Source organism: Wasmannia auropunctata, unplaced genomic scaffold, assembly GCF_000956235.1.
Source record: "Wasmannia auropunctata unplaced genomic scaffold, wasmannia.A_1.0 LD336046.1, whole genome shotgun sequence".
NCBI classification, from domain to species: Eukaryota; Metazoa; Arthropoda; class Insecta; order Hymenoptera; family Formicidae; genus Wasmannia; species Wasmannia auropunctata.
Window position 1 is genome coordinate 430,165 of NW_012026844.1, and position 26,975 is coordinate 457,139.

At 46.3% G+C, this 26,975-nt stretch overlaps 2 protein-coding genes across 7 annotated transcripts in view; one reads left to right on the forward strand and one right to left on the reverse strand.

Moving 5' to 3' along the window:
- The window catches only part of LOC105451721 (homeobox protein araucan), a 59,416-nt gene extending 57,011 nt beyond the window's left edge, over positions 1-2,405 (reverse strand). Inside the window, exon 1 of the mRNA XM_011692344.1 lies at positions 2,298-2,405. Coding sequence (XP_011690646.1) covers positions 2,298-2,405 — 108 coding nt within the window. The remainder of the gene's footprint in view (positions 1-2,297) is intronic.
- A 4,746-nt stretch (positions 2,406-7,151) lies between these two features.
- The window catches only part of LOC105451722 (ankyrin repeat domain-containing protein SOWAHB), a 101,089-nt gene continuing 81,265 nt past the window's right edge, over positions 7,152-26,975 (forward strand). For 3 of the 6 annotated variants that reach the window (XR_974618.1, XM_011692345.1, XM_011692347.1), the window contains exons 1-7: positions 7,152-7,434; positions 9,743-9,982; positions 10,149-10,210; positions 11,097-11,465; positions 12,232-12,384; positions 25,056-25,091; positions 25,363-25,467. Coding sequence is in view for 5 of the 6 variants with exons in the window: in XM_011692345.1 (XP_011690647.1) it covers positions 9,856-9,982; positions 10,149-10,210; positions 11,097-11,465; positions 12,232-12,384; positions 25,056-25,091; positions 25,363-25,467 (852 nt within the window). In the remaining variant the exon portion in view is untranslated. Of the gene's footprint in view, positions 7,435-8,237; positions 8,377-9,742; positions 9,983-10,148; positions 10,211-11,096; positions 11,466-12,231; positions 12,385-25,055; positions 25,092-25,362; positions 25,468-26,975 lie in introns of all 6 variants that reach the window. The other 3 variants (XM_011692349.1, XM_011692350.1, XM_011692346.1) reach the window with 2 other exon arrangements.

Consider the following 26,975-nt stretch of genomic DNA (forward strand, 5'->3'; position numbering starts at 1 on the left):
CTGAACGTTTGCAAAGTATTCAATAATATTTAATTAATTTATTATACAGTCTTTGATCTCTCATTGCCAGCTTTGCTGGCAGCGTTAGTATTATCGTAACAGAATGACACGAAGTCGTTTTTTTACATCTAGCTTATGTGTAATATACTGTCAACGTAACGTTTGTCAACTTATAAAATAAAAAGATGTAGCAGTCGAAATTCTATTATAAGAGTCTAGATAATATTAATTAAAATACATTTTGGAATAATTAAAAAATTCAAAGAGATTACATTTTCTAGAACGATCAAATTCTCTGAGGATGCTCTGATTTTACTATGATTTATTATGATTACTATGGTGCTCTAATTTTACTAATAGCGGTATGATATGCAACATATACGACAGTTATTGTCATCGTGCATGACGAATTATAATAGATGGTCGTGTCTCAGGGATTCACGCGTGCACATGCACATGACGGCGGAAGGAAAGAAAGATGTGCAGGAAGGGCGACCTGTATCGGAGGTGAATCTGAGCTCTGATCGGGGCGGCGAAGGTGCAGGTGCCTCTAGAAACCGGCGACGAACGAACGGTAGGGACGGGGACACGGGAGGGGGGCGTAAAGGAAGCGGAGGCAAACGGGCCGGGGCCCTGCACGCGCCTCTGACGCGCCGATGCCACCGATATCTTCTTCTTAAACTTTCCTATCCGCTCATTCATGCCCAACTAAATGCCTATAATTTCGGATATGATTACAGGGCACCGTAACCAACGCCCCGGCGTGGACTCATGATGCCCCGCCGAGACAGAGCGAGAGAGAAAGAGAAAGACAGGGAAAGAGCTCGTTATGCAAGGGGGCCCGACGAAATTGAAACGGAACGAGCCGGGGTCCCTCGGTTCGTCGATCGTTTGAGGACGATTCTTTCCCTGCGTCTCGACCCTTCGCACACAGGTAAGGTATATATAATAACATATAAATCCCCCTCGTCCCCCCCTCCCAATTCCGGACCTATCGGACCGATGACAGGTGGTCCCGCGTGATTATTACTAATTTGCTGTAGACTTAAGCAAACAGAGAAATCGCCACGACTATCCAGGTGCTTTCTACCTCGGTGCAGCCTACTGGAATGTTGCCGAGCTCGCGGTTCGATCTTCTTCGGCTTCTCGTGAGAGCCCCGACAATTCGGTCTCTTAATTGTGACCTGATATACGGGGTGTCCGGAATACAGTCTCTACAGAATTTAAGAGTAATATCTCTCACGTTCGTCTAATAGGATTAAAAAAATGTTAAGCGCGTGTGATTATGTAAAGAGATTCATAAATACTAAACGAGTTTTCGTTTCTAAATTATATGCATTATCTTTTATTCCTGAAAGATAAAAAAGTGTTGACGGAATACGGGCTTGTAGCAACGTGCCCGCGTCATTAAATCATTAAACCATCGCAGCAGAATTGCCATGGTGGTCGTCGGAAAATTGAAGGATAAAGATTTTTTATTGAAGTAAATCAAAATGGCGCCCGATAATAATGATGTATTCTAATTGACGTGCTATAAGGAAGTTGTACGGGGACGATCGCCAAGAGCGACATAATTAAATATACGTTTCTCTCTCGATTCTCGTGTATGATGTACGTGCCGCAATCGTTTTCGCGGAATGAAATCAACGCGCCTCGCCGTATCATTATGATAATGATTCCTACACCGGAATCCCTTACGTAGGTCCGCGTGTTTTATTAGAAAGAAGCTATCTGGCGCAAATGCGCGTAGCTCTCCAGTCGTTCCGGATAAATACGTTCTCCATGGTGTTCACACCAATAAGACAAGTTCGCGCGTAAAATCACATATCTCGACCGTACAAATACCAAAATTGTCGTGTGTTTAAGTGGAGGAGGGTATATAATTATATGTATCATCGCGCACGATACAGCCCGATTTAGCCCAGTTTCTTCACTTTAACTCAACCCCTTATATTACGAATTAATAAACTATATTATTAAATAAAAAAAAATCGAGACAAATGTTTACTCACGGCAACGAAAAAATGCTGCCGATTCGCAAATATAGTGAATAGAATGGTATTCCGATTTTGCTCACCTTGCGATAATTGAAAAATTATATAATGAGTTTAATAATATATAGTTATGTCGCGTTTGACATATATTTTATCTTGTATTTACTATATGTCTCACTCTTCTCGCGTTTTTTGTCTTTGCAAATTCATGCAGTGGACTCGCGTCTTTTCAACCCCGAATTTTTCGCAAAGCACGTTTAAATGTAATTTACTACGAAAGATATACAAAAGGGGAGTACTTACCTCTTGATGCTGGATTAAAAAGTCAGAGGCGGGTGGTGGCGGGGGTGGTTCCGCGGAGACCTCCTGGAGTAGTCCCACGTGATCCCAACAGTCTTCGGACATGTCCATGGTCGAGCCTTCGTCTGTCCCTTCGCCTTCTGTAGGGGTCTTCCCCCGTGGAAAACGGGGTGAGCCGAACTTCCTGTCTTGTCCCCCTGCTTTTATGACACGTCTTCTTAATTCTTCCGCTACACAACCGCGTACGCGCGTAGGGTATGGTCGAGAGGGAGGTACTATTAGGCACAGTCACTTTCAAAAAATCCAGTCACGTATCCCAGTCACAATGATATCGGCGTGACACACCGGGTGGCCGGTGCACCACCGCCGGGAAGAAGAAAGAGAAGAAGAGGAGATCCACGTACGTATGTACTACGTAGCACACCGATTCGCCGACGACGGAGTCGACGTGTCGCGTGACCGCGTTCTCTGACGAACGACAACGAGGCGGCGACGACGACGGCGGCGTCGAGGACACGACGACGGCCGTCGGTGGTGGTCAGTCGGCGTGGAATGAAGTTCGCCCGCGGGTTAGGTTGGGTTAGTCAGCGAGCGGGAGTTGTGCAGCATCAGAGCGCGCGCGGCAAGAGAGACGAGAGAGGGTCGTCGCTGGTGAGAGAGAGGGGGGAGAGGAGAATAGAGGGAGCGGGAGATAGAGAGACAGAGAGCGAGAGAGAGAAAGAGAATGAGTGAACGAGAGGGTGAGAACGACGGCGGGTGGGGTGAGAGAGAGAGAGAAAGAGAAGAAGAGAGAGAGGTGTAAGGCGTAAGTCTGCCCTAGTCGCTCGCTTAACCGTGCAGGAGGTGGCGCCAATATAAACCGTACCCCTCCTCCGAGGCTCCCCCCGACAAAGAGCTTGCGTATAATACCTGTATGCGTCTGTTGGTAGACCATCCCGCCTACCAACTACCGTACTGCGGGATTTGTGATCCGTGCCGCCGGTAATTATTGCGATTTCACTTATATCCCGACCCGCTTAACCCCGCGCTCCTTCCTTCGAGCCCCCTCCGTGCACATCGAGCTGACCGCGGGAATTTGAGAGACGAGATGCCGAAGTGCTGAGATTGAAGAGGATATTGGAATCGCAGCGAAACTATCTTCTTTGATAGCGCCCCTCAACAACCCTGCAACAATATGCATGATTTTTTTATTTCACAAATTTTTCTCACGGACATTACTAAGAAAACTTTTGACTCGTCAGTTTATAATGCTGATATAATAATAATTAAAGCGTGCAGTTTGCGGAACTCGGTGAAGTTTAGATACCGCGTGTTCGATAAGAAGAAGAAAATGTCGCCAATATACAAAAAAAGTATCCTTCCATAAAGTACATAATGACCAGTACGTTGGCTCCCTCGTATCTGCTCCGATCGCGAATATTTTACGTGAATTTACACGGGTGTCTCAGCGACGCGAGTAACGGAGAAAAAAGTGTATCGAGTTACGTTCACGGGGAGGAGGAACGAACGAATATATTCGTACAGGATGTGAGTGCGATGTAATCGAACGAACGAAGGGTTGGAATGCGATATGAACGCGTTAATGCGTCGTTACTGACAGCGACACGATTCGTTCGATGGTACTTTTGAATCCCTCCCTTGCACGTTCGAACATTCCCTTCCATCGATTCACCCCGACGATTGTCCGACCAACTCTTTTTTCTTTTTTTTTTTTACTTCTCGCATTTTAATTCCCCCGTTGCTCCGACGCTGACTGACGCACGCTTAAAACGTTACTAATACTCGACACTTGTCAGTCGTTATCATCGCGTGGTGCAGCTCCATGCAACGGCTTGCCCCGCGTCGGGGCCGATGATTGATGGAGTCGTATATAAACGTTTGTAATTTACCAATCCGGTTTGAAACGTTCCCATATCGATATACTTTACTCGGCGATTGAATCTTAAACGACCGCTGCGCGACAATTATTGGATATATCACCGGGGTTACCGCGGAACGAAGCGCTACCTGAAATCGCATCGTCAGAATTTGCTTTTAATAAACGTCAGTCAATAAATGTCATCGTGGGGTCGTGTTGAAAATTAATTCTATAACGACCGGAGTATCCGCGGCGTACGCGAACAGATTAAAATAAAAAAAAAAAACGATCGAGATAGCAAAATGCGCGGGGTCGAAAAAATTATCACGGCGGTTCTTATGCAAAATTCAGGGTCTCCTGCAGCATCCGCGTACGAGTGACATCGGGTGCTTCGACGTCGCCGTCCAGTCTCCGCAAGGTTGACACACGTCTCCGAGTAATAAGTAATCTGGCTCACGTGCAAACGATTTTTGTCGCGCGCCGAACCGCCAAGGCATAAAACAAGATTGCCATTAGCCGCCATCGGCGAGGTGCACTTTGTACGGACCGCCGGTCTGCGACGATAAACGCGCTGCCGTTGGAGTGTTGGCCGAGTCCTCGACTTTGTGTGCACGCGCTGCCGAGGACGCCGGCGGCGGACGAGGGCATGTCGGCCCCGGCTAGGTATAGGCATACGGTGATAATATGCGTTGCCTATACTGCACTCGCAGGCAGCCTCGATCGCGAATCTTTGAAGTCGCGATGGCTTCCGTCTGCCCGTCGGCAAACGCCGGCGCGAGGCGGGATAGTAAAAATCGTGCGCAAAACTGTGGGAAAGCCAAATATACACATACCGGGGCTCCCCTTGAGAGAATCTTCGCCCGTTTTCTTAGCGTGCGTGCGTGCGTGCGTGCGTACATGCGTACATATACGTGGAGCATGATATATACGGGCGAGCACCTGTGACAACTTCTAATACCTCGGCTGGTAAACGGTAGGCTAGATCGTGCGGTCCGATAACTTCCGCGCGCTCGCTTCCTTCGACCAGCGTGCGAGAGACTCCGCGTTTTTTTTTCTTTTTAGACCCCTTCGATTCATTAGGAGCTACAATTTCACCCGACGAAATATTTTACGTTCCTGATATTATTTGCCTCTTCAGCTGTGTGTCCCATCTGCCCTCAACGCTTCTCGTACGACATACCTAATTAACTGTTTCTCAGTGTCCACTCGGCGATATCTCGTGTGTGTATCAAGCATCGAAATATAAAGTATTCTCGGAAATATACACTTGTTAATAATAAATGTAAATATATATATAATATAAAATGAATCACAGAGTTTTAAAAGCAGCAGTTTGTAAAAAAATTGATTCTATTATATGCGAAACTGTAGTATGAAATTACAGTAACAATAAATGTAAATATATATAATATAAAACGAATCACATTAGAATTTTAAAAGCAGCAGCTTGTAAAAATTTAATTCTATTATATGCGAAATTGTATGAAATTACAGTAATGATTTTTAAATTTTAATATGTGTATAATTGATATGTGAAGAAATATCGACATTTAATCCGATCTAATCGTAAGGAAAGTTCATTAAACGTGTTGGATATTTATTTTCCGATACTTTTGTACGGTATCTCGCAAAGGGATCGATCTAGGGATTGTGCGACGCGATTCTGGTACGTGGAGTAAATGCGGACGCGTATATACAGCCGCGGCGGCGGATGTCTTCCGGACCTCCCAGCGTCCGGTCTAACGAGACCACCGGAGGTACGACGGCTAAAAACCGCGCGCAAAAACCGACTAAAGTACGGTCTTTATACGGTTCGTTTTATATCGCGGTCGATTCGCCGAGCAACGCGCTCCAATTACGGACGAATATATATACGTCGTATATATTGCCCCCGCGACCCTATATCGTCGCGCTTTATACGGCGAGAGGAGATAGAGAAGAACGCGTTGTTGGGTCCAGCACGAATTTACTATTTGCTCGCTAACGTTACTCACATGTGAATAACGACGTATAATTTTTATAATAATTCCTTCTACAGGGCAATTTTAAGGGATTTTCATCGACCGAGAAAACATGAAATTTCCATTGTCCGCTTATTGCGGGCATAGCTCACGAATCTATTTGCATTATATCGACTTAATTCAACAACGTACTTTTATCGTTAATTAAATTATTTCTATAATTGTTTAAATTATACCGTACCTATACACATCAGGCAACGCTCGGCACATCTCGTCGACATTTGTGATGCCGGATCGAGTTCTCGACGGCAAGGCACAACATCTCGCATGTTTCGCACGGAAAACGTTCTGTTTACGTTTACGTTTACCGAGAGACACAAAGTGGCTCGCGGTGATGCGTAAGAAATATGAACAACCACACGTTTTGTATTATTGTCCTCGCACCGACGCGCGCCATACATACGTCACGCGATGCGCGAATGCTTCTTTAAACGCTACAACCACGGCTGCCACCTTTGCACGATTAAGGTCTGTTCACTGCTTGCGCGATTAGGTCTGTTCGCTGCTTGCACTTTTTGCAATCAGAATCTTTGCTTTCTCTTTCAGCCGAATATATATTTATTTCATTTTAAATGCAACCGTTTTTAGAGAAATATCAAGCAACGTGAATTACAAATCAATTTATTTTCCCCGGAAATCGTTTTTACAATAAAAAACTTTTTTTCTAATTTACGCGTTAAGGCAATATTAATATCTTGTTGCTGCATTTTTGAATCTTACCGTTGAAATTGCTTTCATTCTATTGTTCTTTTTGAAAAAAGATATCGAAATTCAAGGCGATCTATCGGAGGCTTTTTTTCCTTCCGCCGGCGCGTCGGTGATTTTTTTCAAAACCGATGAAGTGGCAATCGTGACTGCAGGCGACTGCAGCGCGACTATGTTCCCGCGGGATATACGCGAGCGAGCGGTCTGCAGCACATCGCGTCCCCCCCGCGGTTTGTTCCAAATATAGCCGTAACCGGGAATCGCAATAGATTATATAATTTCGACGAGTTGATCCTTCGTTTCGGCGCAAAACGTTGAACGCGAGCGCATACCTGGCATATACATACGGAATCGCGTCCCACGAACGATATGTAAATATTTCACTTTCGCGTGTGTCCGGCGAGGCGCCGAAATCCACGCTCTGCACGTCGTCGGATTCTCCTGTACCGGTCTCGATCCCCGGCCTCGGCAGAACAACCAGCGTCGCTCGCCGGTTATTCGTCGCGTGAACGCGAATACGGTGGCGACGGGCAGAGAATCAACGCGGCGTAAGCTGGTAAGCTGGATTACTTTATGTCGCAGCTCCTCCTTGGAATCTCGCGGCGGTAGATCATACGGAGTGACCTTCGGCCGGCTCGCGCAGTTTGCGCGCGCCGGCCGGACGCGCGGATAAAGCGCAGCGACAACGCTCTCCGGCCCGGCTCTTACGTAGGTATATGCACGGGCATATAAGCATAAAGCGGAGGAGAACACGGGTAGATGATATCGTAGATGCACCTCGGGACGTCGGCGGGGCGTCGACGCGATCTCCTTTGTCCTCGTTCCCGACCGCTCGTTCCTGTCCGGTCGCGGTCACCTCTTCCCCCGGAGCCCTCCCCCCCCCTTCCGCCTCGACCTTCCCGTTTCGCGGGAATATCTGTCCTACCCGTGCCCATGCAATCTCGTGCATCAATCCCGTCCAGTTTGTAAAATTGTGCGGAGTGATGTGACTCGTGTGCGAGCTACCGCGCCGCCGCGCCAGGGTATGTTTATGTACACGTAGTTCGCGACGAAAGGTTACGCACGTGCGTACGGAGAATACATCGTGCCGCCTCTCTGCGCTCCGCTCGCTGCGATTTTGTTGAACCTGTATGTACGATATATACCTCGTCCGCCTGCATCTGGCAATGAGGCGCGCATTTAAATTCGTGAAACTCGCGTACGGTTTACATTCAACATTTATTTTTCCTCGATAATTATTCTCTTCGTGATTATATATTCTTTGCCTCGCGAGCATTTTGCAACAATACGAAAACCTGCGTACCTATAAATTTAAAATTTGGTGGCGTAATGTAATTATAAATTTCATCTTCTTAACAGAGATATTCGGAAGGGGAAAACAACGATGTTTATGCCGGGGTCGGAGAGAAGGATGTTCGTGCGACTGCTGCGGGCCGCGCTCGATCATTACTCGTCGTTTCATTAGAATATCGCCGATAAAGGGGGTTTAATTACAAAGGTACCGCCTCGCTTCCGTTCCACGGGCACACATACGCGGGCAGGGCTCTCTGCGTGCCGCACGCATATATACCCGCCCTTCTACCGGCTCTCGCTCCCTCCCCCCTCTCTCGGTTTACGTGTATTTCTACACATCGAGGGTGATTAGTAAGGTCGTTTTCTTAATCACGAGGCACTGTTAATAAGAATCGCCGCTATTACAGGCGCGTGATTGTACAGCTAACGAGAGCTCCGGTGGTGTACACAAGGTGCGCCGTAATAGTTTTTAACCCTCCGGAGAGACGGGTGGCGACCGGAAGTGAATACATATTCCTTAATTTTATACCAGCCACATCGCGCACATTATATATGCGCATAATATAACGGGACACATAATAATGTCTACAATGTATATTTGCGTTATTTTGCGTAATGCGGCGTTAAATTAGAATTCACAAAATTTACGATATATGAATTAAGGTTAAATATTTTGGCGATTCTTTCTTAACTTCCTTTTTTTTTTTTGATCAATCTCTACGATCGTACGGTAAGAAAAAAGCGAGAGACGCGAACGCGTCTCTGTTACGGAATATGTGTACACGTCCTTTATACTCTCTCGTGTGAGACAGCTTTAAAAGTACATGGAAAATTATGGTCGATCATAAATTAAGGCAGAATTTATCGCGTCGGTTACTAATTGGTCGTTGAATAAATATAGAGGCGCGTGTTCCGGACGGCGCCCCGCGCCAACGTTGGCAGGGACAGATTACGATTTCGCCTGAACGTCTGTTAAAAAGGTTTCGCATCAAGCGCGCGTGTCGTGCGTTTTGATCCTATCCGATCGTAAAGAGCTTACGGCGGGGAAAGCGTTAAAATGCACTCCCGACGTTGCGACGCCTCCATTAATATGTGTGCCGGGCGCGTTTAAAATACGGTATTTAATCCGGTCGACGGGAGTGCGGGAGTCCCGCCGTTGGAAATCCGCGGAATAACGTGTCGCTAAAAGGCTTTTTGAGAATCGTCTATTCGGGCGCAGGTGAATAATATATCGCGAACGAATGCATTAACATGGATAGATACTTTCACGGCTATTAAATATATATTACGTTTTGTATATTTATCGACGATTTTTGGCGAGTATATCCGTGTCGTTTATCAAACCCGATTAGTGAAGTATGTTCACATCAATTTAAAGCTAAAATAGCAATTTATATACATATATATATAAGCAAAAATTGTTAAGCGTTACGTTATTTACAATTTCTTACTTAATCAATTAGTATTTGCATGTCGTGATTATTCTGCATTTCATTACGCAACATTTACGTGCGCGTAAACATACTTTTATATACGTAAAAGAGCGAATCGAGATTTAAAAAAAATTTCAGCCAGTCGATTCATTCCCGGTGGTAACTACAGCGGCCGCTGTTACCGACAGGCCGGGTCGCATCACAGACGGCCGATGTTCACTACGGAGCACTACGGAGTCAGTTGATCCAAGATGGCGACGCCCAATGAGCTGTCCCTCGAGGAGATTCGCAACTACCTGCTGGAAAACGGGGGCACGGCGCGCAATCACGACCTGGTGAAGCATTTCAAGCGGTTCCTGACGGACCCGGAGACACGAGGTGGGTTGCGTTCACGTCGCCGCGTCGCGCTTCGCGGCTGTCCAGTCGCTATAGGCGTGACCCCGTCGCGTCCGCGTACATATACGTGGTGTAAACACGTAGACAGCGAGCGGCCGAGCCGCCGTGGTGTTCAGCGTGGTGTGCAACGTGCGATTTTGCATTACAGTCGAGGCGAGGAATCGTTTCAAGGAGTACGTCAACATCCTGGCCACCATAAAGAACGAGGAGGTAGGTTAATACGAGTCCCTCCCCCCCCTCCGTCCCGCGACTCCCTTTCCGTCTCCTGACAGGAGCGACTTGTTGCGCGCCCGGCGCGACGTTGCCGGCTCCGCTCGCGATCAGCTGAAGGCGCGCGATCAGCTGAAAAATTCTCTCCGGAGCGGAGTCGTCACGTTGTTTAAAGCCCGTATCAGAGTACGTATTGAAGATTGAAGATTGCGAATTGAGGATTAAAATAGAGGATTAGAGCAGTGTTATTTACCTAGTGAACATTAGGAGCGCTGTCATGCACATGAATGCGTGCTACTCCTCGAAATGAAAATTGTTGGGCGCGTATCCGAATAATGGAGAAACAATTGCAAGAAAAGTTCCTTTGCGTTGAATCTTTTAATATTGATTAATTAACATTTGTAATACTGTGAAGAAAACTTTTTCAGTTTATTTTGCGTTGTCTTGAATATCTCTGCTAAAATTGATTTCACGTATATATCGAAATAATGATATTGAATTTTTTATATATTGTATTTACAATAGATTGATCGATTTAGAATTTGGAGAGAGTATGATTTTTGCAATAAAAAGTGATTATAGAAATTTTGAAATATAAAAAGTTTAATGAAAAAAACACTATTATTTTTCATTTACTAATGCAAGATTTCTATTAATATTGATTAATTTTATTAATAAAAACATTTTATTTTTTTACGACAAAATTCTCAGGAAAGTATGTGAAATAAATTTTTATTTTTAGTTGTCGGAATTTATTTTAATATTTGTCACTTTTCCTGTAATTAATATGACCGAAAATAAAGTTAACGAAACACGGGTTAAAGTCTGCGTCGCTCCTGTCGACTCACCCACGCGGAGTGCTCTCAAAGTGAACGTTCCTTAACAGGGTGAAAAGTACTTGGTCCTCAAGAAGAAATACCGGCAACCCTTCTTAGACCTTTCGTCCCCTAAGCAAGTGGGATCTCCTCTCGCCACCTCCGACTTAACCACTCCGGTTTCTCCTCTACGCGAGCCTCCACCTTACCGGCCGCCACCTCCTGCACCCCTCAGCCCGTCCTCGAGTAGTTCTCATGCGAGTCTTGAAGAAAGTGCGACGCCGATATCCGCGCGCGAAAAAAATGACGATTCGGAGCCCAGCACGTCGATGTCATCGCCCCCTGTTCCACCACGTCGCAAAAGTCAGGACAAGCTCAAGGTGGAGAACAAGGAAAACGTCGATAGAAATCGGAACAGCTCCTCGGAAGCCATCATAAAGGTAGGTTTATGTGCATTTGTGTTTCCTTGAAAAAGCATACGCGACCTACCGTTATCGATGTCGTCATATTTGCGCGATTTATCGTGCAACGTGGAAGCGATGTATCATGCCAACGATAAATGATATTTTTCTGTGAATTCATATACGATATGATAGTTTGACATTGAACAATAAAATATCTGTTAAATATTAGAATATGTATAACTACGACTTTTATACAATAATCATTTACTATTGATAAACTATTAAAAAATTTAAGTGAAAGAATTTATATGACTGCGCAATATTATTACATTACATTTTTTTTTAATTAAATGATTTCTGGTATTTTACTAATAGCATACCGTTATCGAGATTGTCTGTTTATCGTTTATTTATGTCTCTTAGGCCGGTATTCATAGTCGGTTCTTTTAAGATCGCCTTAAGGACAGTCTTAAGATGTCATAAGCCAATCACAGGCTGGTATTTATAGTTTATTCTTGTATTTAAGCATCGTCAGTACAATCTTATGACGTGATAAACCAAGAGCCGTATTAGCATCTTAACACATTACTTAAGACGATCTTGAAATAAGAATGGCCAATGAATACCGGCCACAGAGTCATATTAGCATCTTGAAACATTAAGACAGCCTTAAAATAATAACGGACTATGAATACTAGTCTTAAAGACTTTTATTTTGGTTACCCTTCTAGTCATCTGATTCGTTATTTGTTATTGATCGTGTTTATATGTTAAATCGGAGAATTGAACTGATAACTTATAGGAGGATGAAGCTGTAACGACGACGAATCCCTCTTCGGCTGAACAACTCAGCGTTCGCGAACGGATGCAACGCTTCAATCGAATGGCCAGCGAAACCGATCTTCCTGCCCGGCCTAACGATACGACTGCCCCTACTAGAAAACGAGCGGATAAGGTAAGAGCATCTTTTTTTGTTTTATAATTGTGCGTGTATATAAAGCGTTGCGAATATAGAGAAAGATATCGCGAAAGTAGCAGAAAGATTAAATTTCGGAGAAAAGTGAGAAAGAGAGAGAATATTTGAAAAATTCTATACGTAACGATAACTCTCGTTTGTATATAATTATGGGAAAAAAATACGCGGGCGCGAAAATTTCTTAAAAAAAATAGAACTTAAAAAAATAAATAATCAGAATCTATTGTAGAGATCAATGTGCCTTTTTGTCTATTATCGGCCGTCTGCCCGTCTCTCTTTCGGGGAGATGGCTGTTTGCTACACCTTCGTTTCTTAACGAGAGGTTGAATCATGGCGCTCGTCGTGTTGTGACATCGCCAGGCAGCTTATGTTTTCCAAACACACGCGGGGACACAAAGGGTTCAGGGTCCCGTATTGAATTATCCCGCCGGGGCTTTAAATACTATACGGACGAGCGATTCGGCACGGAACGATCCACGCGCGCGGACGCCTATACATCCTTCGAAGGGCGGGAGGAAGGATGCGGTATGTACAAGGCTGACTGCTCATCTTGCATACCGAGTAGGCTACTAGGAATCCTTTCTCCGTATCCTTCGCACGCGCTCTCGCGACGGTCCTCCCTCTCCCGCGTACTCGGCTCTCTCTTTCGCGATCTCCCGTCTCTCTTTCTCCGTTTACCTTGTCGTTCGTGTGCCGTTTATCGCGGCGAGCAATATTCATCGCATTTGAATATCCTGCGGGCGGTATCTCGCGTAGCGATCAGGATGTTGCGCCGATGTTGCCGTAAATCATAATTAGCCGCGCCTGAAAATTAAAAGTGGAGGAGGAGGGATCCCGAGATATCTCTCGGGAGGAGAGCGGGGAAACAGGCTCCTTTCCGCCGTAGTCAACAAAGTTGGATGGAGCATCGGCAGGATGTGCCGCCCGTCTTGTATGCGGCCGATCCTCCATCATAATTTCGATATATTTATCGGATCTCACGATTAAAGGCGCCGACCGGTTAAGACGCTCCACAAAGGAGAAAAGAAGCGGCCGTTTCACGCTTCCTTCGAACGATTATGACCGGATCGTGCTCTCGGCTCGCCTCTCGCGCGTGGCTACGGCATAATTTGTTTGGTCCTTTTAAAGAAGAATTGAAAATCTTATTTTATTGATTAAAAAAAAAGTTTGAATTAATTGTCTACTGTAATTTCATCGTTTGTTTTTAAGCATGAAATGACATTAAATTTTTTTTTCTATCATATCAGAAATGAAATCATTATAAGAAGCAAATCTTGCATAATGTATTTATAATATTCTGACTTTACAACATCGATTCTTCTTTCGTGAACAGAAATTTGAATAAAATGTTAACGGACACTGAAAGATTTTGACACATTCTCTCTATATGACAATTTCGTTACAAAAGAAAACTGTTTATTGCCGCGTGTATACATTGAATGGCCCGTGATAATTATGTATTACTCAGACGCCACAGCCCGGTCCTGGCGGGCCGCCTTTCATATACCGATTTGACCGGGCCGGCCGTTAATTTTTATTGCTTGTAAGCGTGGAAAGGGTTTTCGGGTCATGCGGGGAGAATCCTCTCTCGCCTCCGGACATCCTGTAATCTCCTGGGAAGCCCGTGACTAGAACCTCGTCGGCCTTTCTTTAAAGTAATTATCATGCAACGTAGCCGCGCGATTCCGCCCTTTGCATCCCTAATGACTGTTTCGTCTAGCGCGGTGTCGCGTGCCGCGCCGGTCCCGCCGGCCAATTGCCGCGTCAACACATTCTACGTAGTTTTTCATCATATTTTCTACGAACGACTCTTCAAATCGCGAGTCATTAAACGCGCGATGGGTTTGTCATGAAAACCCATTCTCATCGTGATGAACCGATTTTAAAAAGGATGTTTAAATAAAAAATTTTTGGAATATAATCAATGTAATATCGATATTTTTTAATTAATTAGAATTTCTTAATTATTTGCAAATTTATTTATTTTATTTTGATTGAATTTCATTTTAATTTGTATAACGAGATTTTGTACCTATATTTGAGCTTTAGTATTTGATAAAAATTTTCTGGAGACATTTAATCTTTGAAACATAATGTATTACATCAATGTAATAACTCGGCTAATGCGGTCGTTTGTAAGCATTATGCTTTTTCAACAGTAAAGTTTCTTTTCTATGTAAATAGAATGGGTGATAAGCGAGTGTTTTATCTGTATATTCTCCGGTGAGAATTCTTGCGATTGCTTTAGTTTTTTACTTCGTGTGACACATTTCTTTGACGAAAATAATAACAAGTTATTATTTTTTCCGCGTGTAAAGCTCGAATTCACTATCTCTGATGATCGTTTGTTTCGTCAATCGTAACATTCTCGCGAATTTTATTATTTGCACCAATTGTCGTGGAAATTAAGATTTTGACAATGTTCATTTAGAAATGTTTGCAAAGTGGAGAGGAGAGAGAATCCTTTTACTTGGAGAGTGCACCTCGCTTGTACGCTCGCGTATATGCGCGCGCGAATGCGCCGACGGCGCCTTCGTCGGGACGCCTAACAAGAAGCTCGCTTTTACTTCGGCACCTCGAGGACGCGTTCTAATTAGGATCACGCGTGTTCGCCTCTTATGCGGAGGGCGAGTCTTGTCGAGCGAGCCTCGTCCCTACCCTCCGCGAGCGCGGCAAAGAGAGCACGGGAGGGTGGAAACTCATCGTAAAGGCGCCTAACACGGCCATGCCGAACTTGGAATTTCTGCCGTATAGTTCCGCATACATTAGGGACCTTGGGTGAAACTTGGAGGGTAGTTTGCCTCTCGGCAACGAAAGCAGGCGAGGGCTGAAGTGAAGCGCAGCGTGCTGCTGAGGGACGGTCGAGGGGACTGTGGGGAGGGGGGAGGTTGGGTGTAAACCGCACAAAGTAATCTTACAGAATGTATATGCAAAGAGGTTCAACGGCTTGGCGTGGCAAGGTGAGGTGAGGAAGCGAGGGCACAGCTTGCACATGATTCTATCCGCGACAATCTCGACAAGACACCTCCGCAGGCAAACTTACTTCGTGCAGCAGCTTACTTCCGAAACCTCGTCGACTCTTGATCGAGGTTGATTATTTCCTCTAATTAGCTTCTGTTCAATATTTTTAGTCCTTTAATTTTGGTTTTGAAGTAAATTATTTGAAAATAAAATAAAGTCTCATAGTTCAAAGGTCTTACGGTTTAGTTGATGTAATTATTCAAAAAACTTATTGTTAGACAGAAGATCGCTTCCATATATTTATTAGCGAATACGTTCCGCGAAGATTTTTCTTCACAGTGGTTTAGATTTAGAAATGTTAATATAAGATCAACGAAGGTTAACTTCGAACCATCTCTTTACCGTGCAATTTCCTTGGTTATCTTTTAAATCTAAATTGTTGGTGCGCTTCTAATTGTAAGTATATCTAAATGTCAATCTGTTCAAGCGATCTTAAGCGCGCCCTGTTGTTTATTCAAGAAATATTTCTGTCATTAATCAAACTAACGGCATAGAGCACTTGACAGGTGCACCTGGCCGTGGTGGTTGAAGTGTGTTGCTTGGTTTCTGCGAGAAGAGAAAAAGAGAGAGGGAGAGAATGATAGATACGGAGGAAACCATTTATTCATTTCCAAGTGGTCGGCAGATACGCAGATAGCCACGAATAGTGATGGAAATAAAATCGTTTACATCTTGTTCCTTTAATTAGGCAAATTCACTCGGGACAGGAGTGCCAGTTGATTAGTGTCTTTGAGATAAGCTCACTCATTACCGTCGGGATTTATCGATATAGCCGATGGACGCGCAAGGTGTCGCTCTCCCCCGCATAAATTCTTTTCTTTCTCTCCGTCATCGTCATACGCTATCGCGTTCGCGCGTAGAACACGCGGGAAAATCGCGTAAGCGCCCGGTGGTCGTTCGCGAGAAGACGCGTCTCCGGGTAGCGCGTCTCTCTTGTAGCGTCGAATGTGATTATCGGCTATCGAACGTTCTACACGTAATCGAGTAAATTATGGCACGGCGTTTAATACGCATCGCGCGGCAACACCTCGTCGAAGGATAATTAAATATCGCCGGTTAAATTTAATAACCGGCCGGATAATTGCGGGTTGCGCGGATGCTAGCGCGGGATACGCGGTGTCCGACGATAACTCACCGCTCGTCTCGTTAATAACGACGTTGAGAGATCTAGCAGACGTGATCCGCGGCGACCCAATTTTCTTGGCACTACCCGGCAGATGCGTGCGTGTGGATTTACGCATAGGATTTTCGTGCCGCATAACGCGCGCACCAATATAAACAAGCTTGTCTACAGGAGTAGTTAGCACCCACTGTTTCCGTGTAACGGGCGACTAGATACACCTCTAACAGGTCCGTCGACATTTATTCCGGCCTATTACGAGTTAATCTTGAAGGCACACACACCGCGCATTATCATTTAAATTGGTGTCGTTATGCACGCGCATTAAATTTGTTCGCTCAGCGGCTACGACGCCTCGCATTGCCTCGCCTCGCTTCACTTCCGCGAGAATTCTTTGGGCCTTTATGTGGTAATATATACGTGGTAGGTAGGACAGATGCCTACGCAAAGGGTATATACGCACGGGGAAACGGCAAGCGGCTTACAATGGGTCGCTTGTTGTCTTCTCGTAATTCCTATCGTCTATCACGTTTCCATACCAACTTAGGCTTCTGGTCTTACGCTAATCTATCAACCGCCGCATCTTCTCTTGGAAAAAAAAGATCACGAGGCGGATAACAGGATATCTTTTTTCCCCTCTCGAGACGCGCGTGTATATTAAATCAGTTTCGTTGATTGCCTTCTCCGTTCTCCAGCGTTCCCGGTGAATGGCAGACTCCGCGGTATTCATCCACGGGAGTCTCGTCCCCCGTAGTGACAGTCCGGAGACTATACCGAAAACTGACTGATTGTGACTGTCATGACAGCGGCGGACGAGGCGCCGCCCTTCCGGGTCGTGGAGCCCTTCTTGGTGGTCCGATCGTGGGACTGAAATTTTTGTGTTATCGTTGTATTTTCCTACAATGATCTTTCGTCATGGTATCGCAAAAAAAAAGAATAATTCGAAAAGATTGCGATAAGGTAGATAACAACAAGTCCGTTGATTTTTTTCAAAAGATCGATTTGTATTTAATCACGCGTTGTGTTTAATCATTATATAAATACATTACGCTTTGTAGAGGTCGTTTGCCCATATTTGATTGTTTTTATCTGTTCTATTTAAATTAAATTCTGCAAGTCATCTTGTTTTACAATTAATTTATCCGCGCGCATATTCCGAAATCTTTTTGGCTGATCCGAATCTTTCTCCGTCGCGAGGATAATCTGCGGTTAAACGGTCCTACATCGGACGGGCCCTGCAAGGCCCTAAGCCTACTTTATGCGACGGTACAGTAAGCCAGGACCGTACCTTATCAGGGATCTGAGTCGCGCAGTGAGCGGCTATTTGTATTCATAAGTCCGCGGGAGGCCGGCGCTCGCTCCCTGAGCACAGTCCTGGGATCGTCCTAGACTGCACAAGGCCCACGGTGTTCCCCCGGGACGCACGACCGAGAGGCACCATTCGCAATGCGGGAAGGTAGGAAAGGAGAGAAAGAGAGAGAGAGGGAAAAAGGGACAATAGAGGGCCACGTCATTCAGCCGAGAGGCGCCCTTCTTCGCGGACATCTCGGGACCGTCGACGCGTACGTATGTATGTATGCACGTTCGTTCGGTCCCGAGAGCTATATGTGCCGCGCACGTTCGAGAATGTGACCAGTCATCGAGTTATTTAATTTTTCGAGGCACCCCCGCCGCGCGTGTTTGCTCAGCCCCGCTGTGAGCACAAATTACCTCGCGACCGAATCACCTCGGGCGAAATGCCCCAAGTCCGCGGCCCGTCCGCCCCCTCTCGTAACCCAGCGTCCGTTGCCATCAGCGTCGATGACGCCTCTTATCCTTCAATGATCTCCGGGACGGAAGTCCTCAGAGAAAGATGGCATGTCTTTCTATAGCCACGTCGATGTGGCAGATGGGATTGGATTGGCCGAATTGCGCGAATAAAAATCTTGAAGGTAATCTGAGGAATCTCAATGAATATTTTTAGAATTAATACTAACGGTTTACATAGTCCATAAATTGCATTGTTGCTTTTATCGATTTATTTTTATCGGCGATGACGTTTAAAACAGAAGGATATTTCTCTCTCGCGGCGAGAAATCTCGTTGTCCATTGATTGTACAAGTCTTAATTGGCTTCGTTAATGCGAGCGCACACACACACACACACACACACACACACACACACATACACGATATTTCCAGAGTTTATTTCTAGCAATCGCGCGAGAACGTCGCTGCAACATCATTTGACCCCCTTACGTGCGTAGGACACGGGACCAAAACGGACATGCCCGCGTCCTCCCCCCGTGGCGTGGTCTAGGTGCGCATATATGCGGTCAGTCTACCTCGCTATCTATATGCTAATCCATTGAGATGGTACCCGTAGATTACACCTCGGAATTAGCCCAGAGACCCGGGTATCAGGGCCGCACAGACAGGCCAGGCTGTGTATCTATACGTACCTTTATCCCACCTTATACACGTAACTCGCACCGTCGAACGCCCGCCTCTCGCCCTGTACTTACAAGCCCGCGTACACACACGCACGCGCGCACACGCTCACACCCGCGTAAAGATCAGACACGCGTGTACAGGTGTGTATACCTGGCGGAACCGCCGTGGCTCCAATGTGGTTCGGTATAGGACCTGGGTGACTCGGCACTTCCAGTTCGTTAGCCCGTGTTAATAACGTTAAAGAGGATGCGATAAACTCGTTAGGAGACGAAACCGCGCGGGCGGCTAAGCTCGACCTTCATCGCAGTACATCATGGGCTCTATACAAGAGGCTACGCCAATCGCCTCTTCCTCCGCTTCACTGAATCGAATGTCGCGAAGTTCTCGATGAATAAGCACAGTCCAGGACAGGTATCTCATCACATTTTTGTTTTTGTCGACGTCTGTGATATTCGTAAAATTGTTGTTTACATAACGTTTGTACAAAAAAAAAATAAGAACATTTTGTCTTATTGAAAGTTATTTTTATGAACGGTAACATATTCCAATCTGAATATACATGCTTTAATTTTCTTATTGGTCGTGCGATATCGAATGTATATCTGCGATATAATCGCGCTCGGCACTATTGCACAACACCGCGCGTAGATTAACACGCGTTCGTCACGCCCAGTCATTTCGTGAAACGGTACTCTTTTCGAGAAGTTAATTTCACAACGACTCTATCGCGCCGACGCATCGGCTATTAAGATTTCCTCCGCCCGACAGCTTCCTAGCGTACTTTACGTCAGCACTATCAACTAACGTTTTTCACAGACATTTATCAGCGAACTCTAACTTATTTACTCATACACTTTATCACAATTCTATGCGATTTCTCGCAAGATTATTAATAATTTGTATGACATACGGGATGTATTTTCCTGAAATTGTAGGTCTCTGAAATATGTGGTTAGATTTAATCGCGCTATTTCGTTCAGAAAGGAAACGCTTTACCATTGGAACCTCTCGAAACTGTGGCATTGCCAGCAGAACAATCGCGCGACGATAATCGCGCGGCGACAGCCGTGTGCTCGAGCGCCGCGCTAAATTTATTAGCTGACGGGAATATGATCGCGCGACGCGTATTGCGGGACACCGAGGTACACCGAGGAACACGGTGGGTACGTACGAATATAATCCTGTCAACGAAGGGGGGTGGCGGAGGAAGAGGGCCGGTTGAGCGAGCGTGCGGTGTCGATGCCGCCCGTGTTTCCCATCCTGACCAAATTCGACGTGTGCCATCCGCGAAAATACGAGGCGCGGGTTATGAATCACCCTCCATGCCGCCGCGCGAGATAATAATCGTCCGCGATCGCTAATTTCCCCGCCATCGTGTAATTGTTCCGCGCCGACTTGTCGAATTTCGCTGTGTATATGCGCGACGCTTGTATCCCGCCGTCGCAAAATTAATTCCGCGCAGCCGATTTCAAGCCGGAATCTACATTAGTCGTAAATCTGATTTTGAAGAAATGCATTTATTTACTTTATTGCGTTACGAATGTGTCGAATTTATCTCGCATCGGCTGTTATACGCTCTGCATCCCTGAATGCCATTGAAGCAAAGTATTTTACGTACTTTGTAAATTGCAAAGCACTCATTATTTTCTCTTTTTTTATTTAATTCATTTATTTGATCGAGACCAGTTAATTCCTGGTCGACGCTCTGAACAAACGAGAGGATTGGCGATATGATTAGAAGGTCAGCACTATCGCGATCGTTCAGCCTTGGCATCTTTCGTCGTTATATTTTGACGCGATTTCATTCGACTCGCGATTGAACTTTGGATTATGATCCCCGACGATGGAAATGGCGTTAGGTAGGTGGGTACCCGAGATAGGTAGGCATTATGGTGGTCGTTGGGAGGCGTCGCCGAACCGAACGCTGAATCACCCAGCGAGAGTTTTCCTGTCAGCGGCAGGACGGGCACCGCCATCCGACGAAGCCCCGTGGAATTGCCTCGCACGGCCTCGAAATGAATGCGCGAACGCCCATTAGGGGAATAAATCAGGCCAATGTTATCCGCAGGATCGCATAATCGATCTCGCGCGCACGACTAATCCGGGCCTAATCGTTTCACGGCGCTGCCGCGGCCAGAAAAGTTTCTCCTGAGGGAGGGAGAGTCGTTAGAGACTGGATAGATGGACTTTCCTGCGGTCGCAGTAAAGATGCGCCTAATTCTTCGATGCATTTTGCGTTAGCCCAGCGTGGGCTTCAAGCGAAATCACGATTGATAAACCGTGCGTTTAATTTTCATTAAGCTCCGTTAATGCGATTGAGACAAAAGAATAGAATTTCTTTTTCGCGTATACAACGATATGCCTCGTTTGTCCAAAATTAAATCACGAAACATTAAACGTAGCAAATCATCGCGATGCTCACGTCGTCGTAACTGATAGTCACGTTAAATATACACATCTCGCTTTAATCGATCCTCCTTGCTGGACCTCTCGGCGCTACAGAGGGGCGCGAGGGAGGGATGAATTGTAGGGTGCGCCGAGTCGCGAAAATGTTTGGTTAGCATTTGGCTTATTGGCCGGCGAATGTTCGTGCGCTGTTAGGCATGTATGGATGGCCCCCAGGTTATAATAAAGCTAATTCCGCGGAGCTCTCGAGGCAGCTCGTGCCGCAACATGTTTTGCCTCTCGTTCTACCACGCCTGCCGTTCCCCGCTCTACCCTTGGTCGTCTCACCGATATATCCGCCCCCGGTGCACCACCCCGTCCCCCCTTTCGCAGTCTCCCCATATCACGTCTCTCACTCTTTCGCAGTGCGAGAGTACGCTTTCGCTATAGAGCAACCGAATATATTTATACGCCCCCTCGGAGAGGCCAGCGCACGTCTGCTTATTAAAACGTTTCCACCCTGAAGAGAGCAAGCGCGCGTTCGCTATCTGCTTTACACCGCGTATTCCTTTTATTGTTCGAGACGTGGGAGAGACGCGGAAAGCGTAAAGAGAGACAGGGAGAGAAAGAGACAAGAGGGCACGAGTAAGCACGTGCATGCCTGCTGAGTAGTTGAGTACCTGCCGCTGGCCACATTCGCGGAATTAGACGCGCGAATGTGCACGGCTTAACTGCCGGGAGAGCGTGTTTTTGAGTCGGCGCTGATGCGCCACGAAGAGCGATAACAATGGGGGATACGATGGGGTGGGTAGGTCGGCTGGCTCGTTACCGTGGCTGCTGATGGCCCCTTTGTATCCATTTCTATGATACTCGGTTCGCCGCTCGCTCGTGCTAGGATCACATCCTAACTGATTATGCGGCTTGTATGCGTCGCGTCGTTAGCTTTTTATCCGATTACGAATGCGATATACGAGCGTGTCCATCTGCGTGTGTCCGCTATTACAATAGGATATTTAGCTATTCGAATTGCCATCGAAGATAGTTTTAAGTATATAGATTTGTTAATATTCATGACGGGCGAATTAATGGATCCTTGCTTGCTTCTTGAAATAACATTTGCTGCCGGTAATCAATTTACTCACGATTATTTCCTTTTTGCGAATTATATCTTTATCAAGCTTATAACATCTTGCACGTCTGATAGAGATATTACGAATAAGAAGACGAATTAAATCTTGATCCTGACAAGTGCGTCACGATCGCGATTGATCGGTTCAGGCGAACGACCTTAACAGGCCTGTTGCGTTAATTAATTCCCGCTGATCTCAATTAAAATATTAATTACGATGGAACAATGACTCGCCGATGGGGAAAAGAGGGCCCCGGCGACTCGTTTCTCCTCTCGTCTTCGTTCATCGTTTAACCGTCGCTTCCCCACCTCCGTTCATCGACCGCGATGGAGCCGGAGAAACCGCCATTGCGATGCTATTACGATTACCCGGGTCTTATAAGCTTATCTGATAACCACGCTGTTATGGCTCATGGCACATTGTGACTGTGCCGTCGCTGACTGGTCCGTTTGTCCTGATCGTTCTCGTGGAGACCTCGCGCCGTGAGAGGATGAGAATATTTACATATCTCCAGGTCCGAGATACGAGCGAACAAGTGTCCCCTGCCTCCGAATCTCATCGAAAATCGGTCGGGTTGTATCGCGCGATCGCTTAAAAATCAATCAGCGATGCACGCGACGTGAACAGCGGATATCATACTATATACGATATGGCGAGTGTCCGTGATTCTCAATATGGAGGTCGAAAATTTTCTCGAGTTCGCTTCCAAGTTTCTCTCTTCGAAATCTCTGGCTCTCGGTAAAATGCCGACGAGTTCTCTCGTCCTTCGTTGCTTGCATAATTTTGCGATAATTTGCATATTCATCTCGTCACGTACATGGGGAAGAATTTTTTGAGAGATTTGGATTATTACATATTCTTATATACTGATCTAATAATCGGGAATATTTATGTATTCTTTTACCAAGTGTCCCTATTTAAAGAAAGAGAGATAAGAGAAAGTGTACTTTATTTAGGTGTACTTTATTATTAATAATAAGACAGCTGCGTCTTGCAACTGAAAGGATTAAATTAAAAATTAATTCATCCGTTTACCGCCGCCAAGCAGTAATGTCTTTTTATCGCAAGTACAATTGTTGTATCGCCGATGAAGCATGGCCTCTGTGATACATGCATATAACAAAGTCCATCCTATCAGCATGCATCTGTGCATTCGCACGCGTACAGACGTGTTTGCGAGAGCACACGTAGTGCACGAAAGCTGGGAACGCACCTCGATGCACCACCTGACGCGACGGGGGGTCAGTGGTTATCATCCCGAGACTGATTTCCGAGGCAATGGAATTTCCGGAAGATGGTCTCCGAAATCGAAATCTTCTCGCGCGACTCGACGAATATTCTCCTTTCTGACAAGGGTGGGAATTGGATTAATGTTGGAATGCCAGACATACGTCTCGCTCTTCTATCGACGCGTGTCCTTCGAATCGTGATTTCACTTAAGGACACGCGCGATGTTGTCGATGGATAAAGATATATCGCGGCCGGCTAATGATGACTCGGCCAAAGTGCAAACGCGCATCTCCCGCGTCCCGATCGGCCCGTGGAAGTAATTTATGAAGAGTCACGATCGATTCGGGGTCGAGTGTCGATATGAGCACCTCGAACAACCGACGTTGGCCGTGACGAGTGAAAATACAAACAGTTTAACAGGGATGAGTAGTCGTTTAGCGTTCCTGGGATCAGGAGAGAACCCTCACCTCCTCCCTCCTCCCTGCGCCACCTCCTTCGTCGCGTCATCCTACCGTACCACGTGCATACACCGTCGTAAGTATAACGTGGAACACTGCGCAGCGATCGGCGCCGTATAAGCGCGATTAAACGACGAGTTTCTCGTTCAAGCGTTTATTCACGTGTTTGTATGTGTGATTTAAAGATATTATCAAGATCTGTTAAGGATATATTATTAAGATTAAGATTTATCGCGCGGCACAGAATATGAATATGAAAATGCGTACAAATAAAATTACGTAATCATATAGCGCGTGGATTTTCTGTTAAAAGCAGAATTTTGTTAGCGATACGAGGCACCGCGACAAGAATTTTATCGAAAGTATCTTAAGTGCTTTTACGCTCCATCGATAATCGCGATCGTGGATCTTTCGTTCGTTTGCCGTGCGTCCGGGGGACGGCAGTTTCCGAAATGGGACGTCTGTTCTCGGACGACGGGCGACGGCCGGGGGTTGCGTAAGTGCGTGCGGCCCAGCCAGCCTCCCAAGGCCTTGCGCCGGAGAATCAATTATTGGATCCGTATATCAATCTGATGGCCGAAGCGCGCGTCCCGTGCTCGGTGGCCTCCCGCTGCGCTCACGCATTTTCTTCCCCCTGTCGTCCCCATGCCGCTTCGTGCGCTCGCCATCGTGGCACGCACGCGGTATAGCGAGAGTGCACTCTCTCTCTCTTTCTCTCTCTGCACCAACGCCAACGCCATATACAGCGGACCGGTTTTCGCCGCGACTTGCGGCTGCGTGCCCCGCGAGCGTCCGCGTGACGTGGCGCGTAATGTTGATTTTTCGAAGGGATCAACTCTAACCCCCCCTCCTTTCTCTCTTCTTTTCTCCGCAGGGCGCCGACGAGGATGACAGCGCTTCCGTTGCCTCGGTAAGTTCATCACCCACCGCAGATCGCGATTATTGCGCACGCCAATCCGACGAGAGCGACGCAGCACGGGCCGTAATTCTCTTCCCTGGTCGGACGTGCATCGCCGGTCCCTGATAAATGCACGCCAGATCGTGGCCGGGGATCTTAATTAAAATTCGCCCGCTCTCGATCGAACAGGCCCGCTCGATCTTCCGCGTGCTGCTGATCGATCCCGGCGATCCCTCGCACCCATTAATCGCTAATAATCGCCACGATCGATGCTTTCCCGAAGCAACTGGATGGAAAATCGCGGGAGTGGCTGGTCAGGGCGGCGCAGGGGGACTACCAGGCGCTGGCGAAACTCGCAGCCGAGGAACCTCGTCTCACCAGGCTCAAGGTAGGATCAACTATATCATTTTATTCTGTTACGCGCGCGAGATTTACAAATTGTAAATTATTTCGTGAGCGTTTCGCGCAAATCACATTGCTGTATTTGTACGAATGTTCCCAAATTATCTTGCCCTCCTTTTCGAAATTTGCATTATCCTGCCTCGCGGGTTTGGAACTTTATAGCAGGCAGAAAATAAATGCGACCATTTCGGAACATCGTGTATAAAGAATATATGATTCGCGCGTACACAGACATACACATAGTGGCAGCCGTGTTGCATGCTAAAATTTCCTAGATTCGGACGTCGTTTATCGGACCTTTATCGTTCACATATACACGCGCGATCGCGCGATGGATCTCATTGAATTACGGCTACGCCACCTCGGGTGATAATGACAAAGGTAGCGAGCGGGAGGTTCGGAAATATAATTACGGTGTGGCTTACCGTAGGCCTGGGGATCAGGCCGTTATTACACGCACGGCAGAACTTAACACCTGCGGCGTTGTAAATTCGCCGTTTTCGCGCGCCGCCATTGACAGGTCAATAAATCTAAGAGCCCCCGTGGCAATCAGGCGGCCGTTGTATACCACGCTAGCGATATGTGGAGCGGATCAGGAGTGGCGGATGGTAGCAGGTTAAGGGCTATTCACACCACTTGTATCGATTATAAATCGTCGCCTGTCAAATGGCTCGACCGCCATGAATATAGCACAGAATTCTACTCCTTCAGTGGAGGTACTAAAATTAAAGTAGTCTAAGAAGTATCCGAAAAAATTCGATTCGATATACATTAATAATAATTTATTGCTATCTTCTAATATATCGAAAAAATTTTGCAAAATAATATTTTTAAGAATTGGTCGAAAATTAAGCTTTAGTGATTCATTTTAGTAATTCTGTACTAAAACTCATAGGTACATTATTTCTTTTATTATTATTTCTATCGTTTCTCTATCTGGACATTCTGAAGCGACCTTAACACGCGCGCGCGCGCACGCTATCGGGTGAACGAGAAAGCGGAAGGGACGGACGAGAGGGTGAAATGGTCAAAAGGTGGGGACGTTGCACGGTGGTTGGAGATGGTCGGTGAAAGGGGTAGAGAGGCGGCTCGACCGCACAGGGGCTGCGTGCTGAATTCATTCCGCTGGACAAGGTTGCCCCACACCCACCACCGCCGTGCCACGTCGGCCTCATCCCTTGGGATAAATTGGCCGAACCCGCGTGTTTGCGGATAACACCGCCGCGATATACGTTCGCCTATAACCGCTACCGTACGAACCTAACCGTTCGCGGTGCCCTTTTTACGACGTGTCTCGGACTCGCGGAAATTGGCAACGAACTGCTCTGTCGTTGTTTGTTTTTCTGGTTGTTTTTTTTTTCATTTGCGCATATTCTCTACGAAACACGCACGATAAACCAGGCGAACGAACCAATTTACGATACTTGGAAAGCGAGAGGTAAAAAAACTCGAGCGTCGGCAATTTTTCGGGGAGATCTATGGTCGATTTTGATC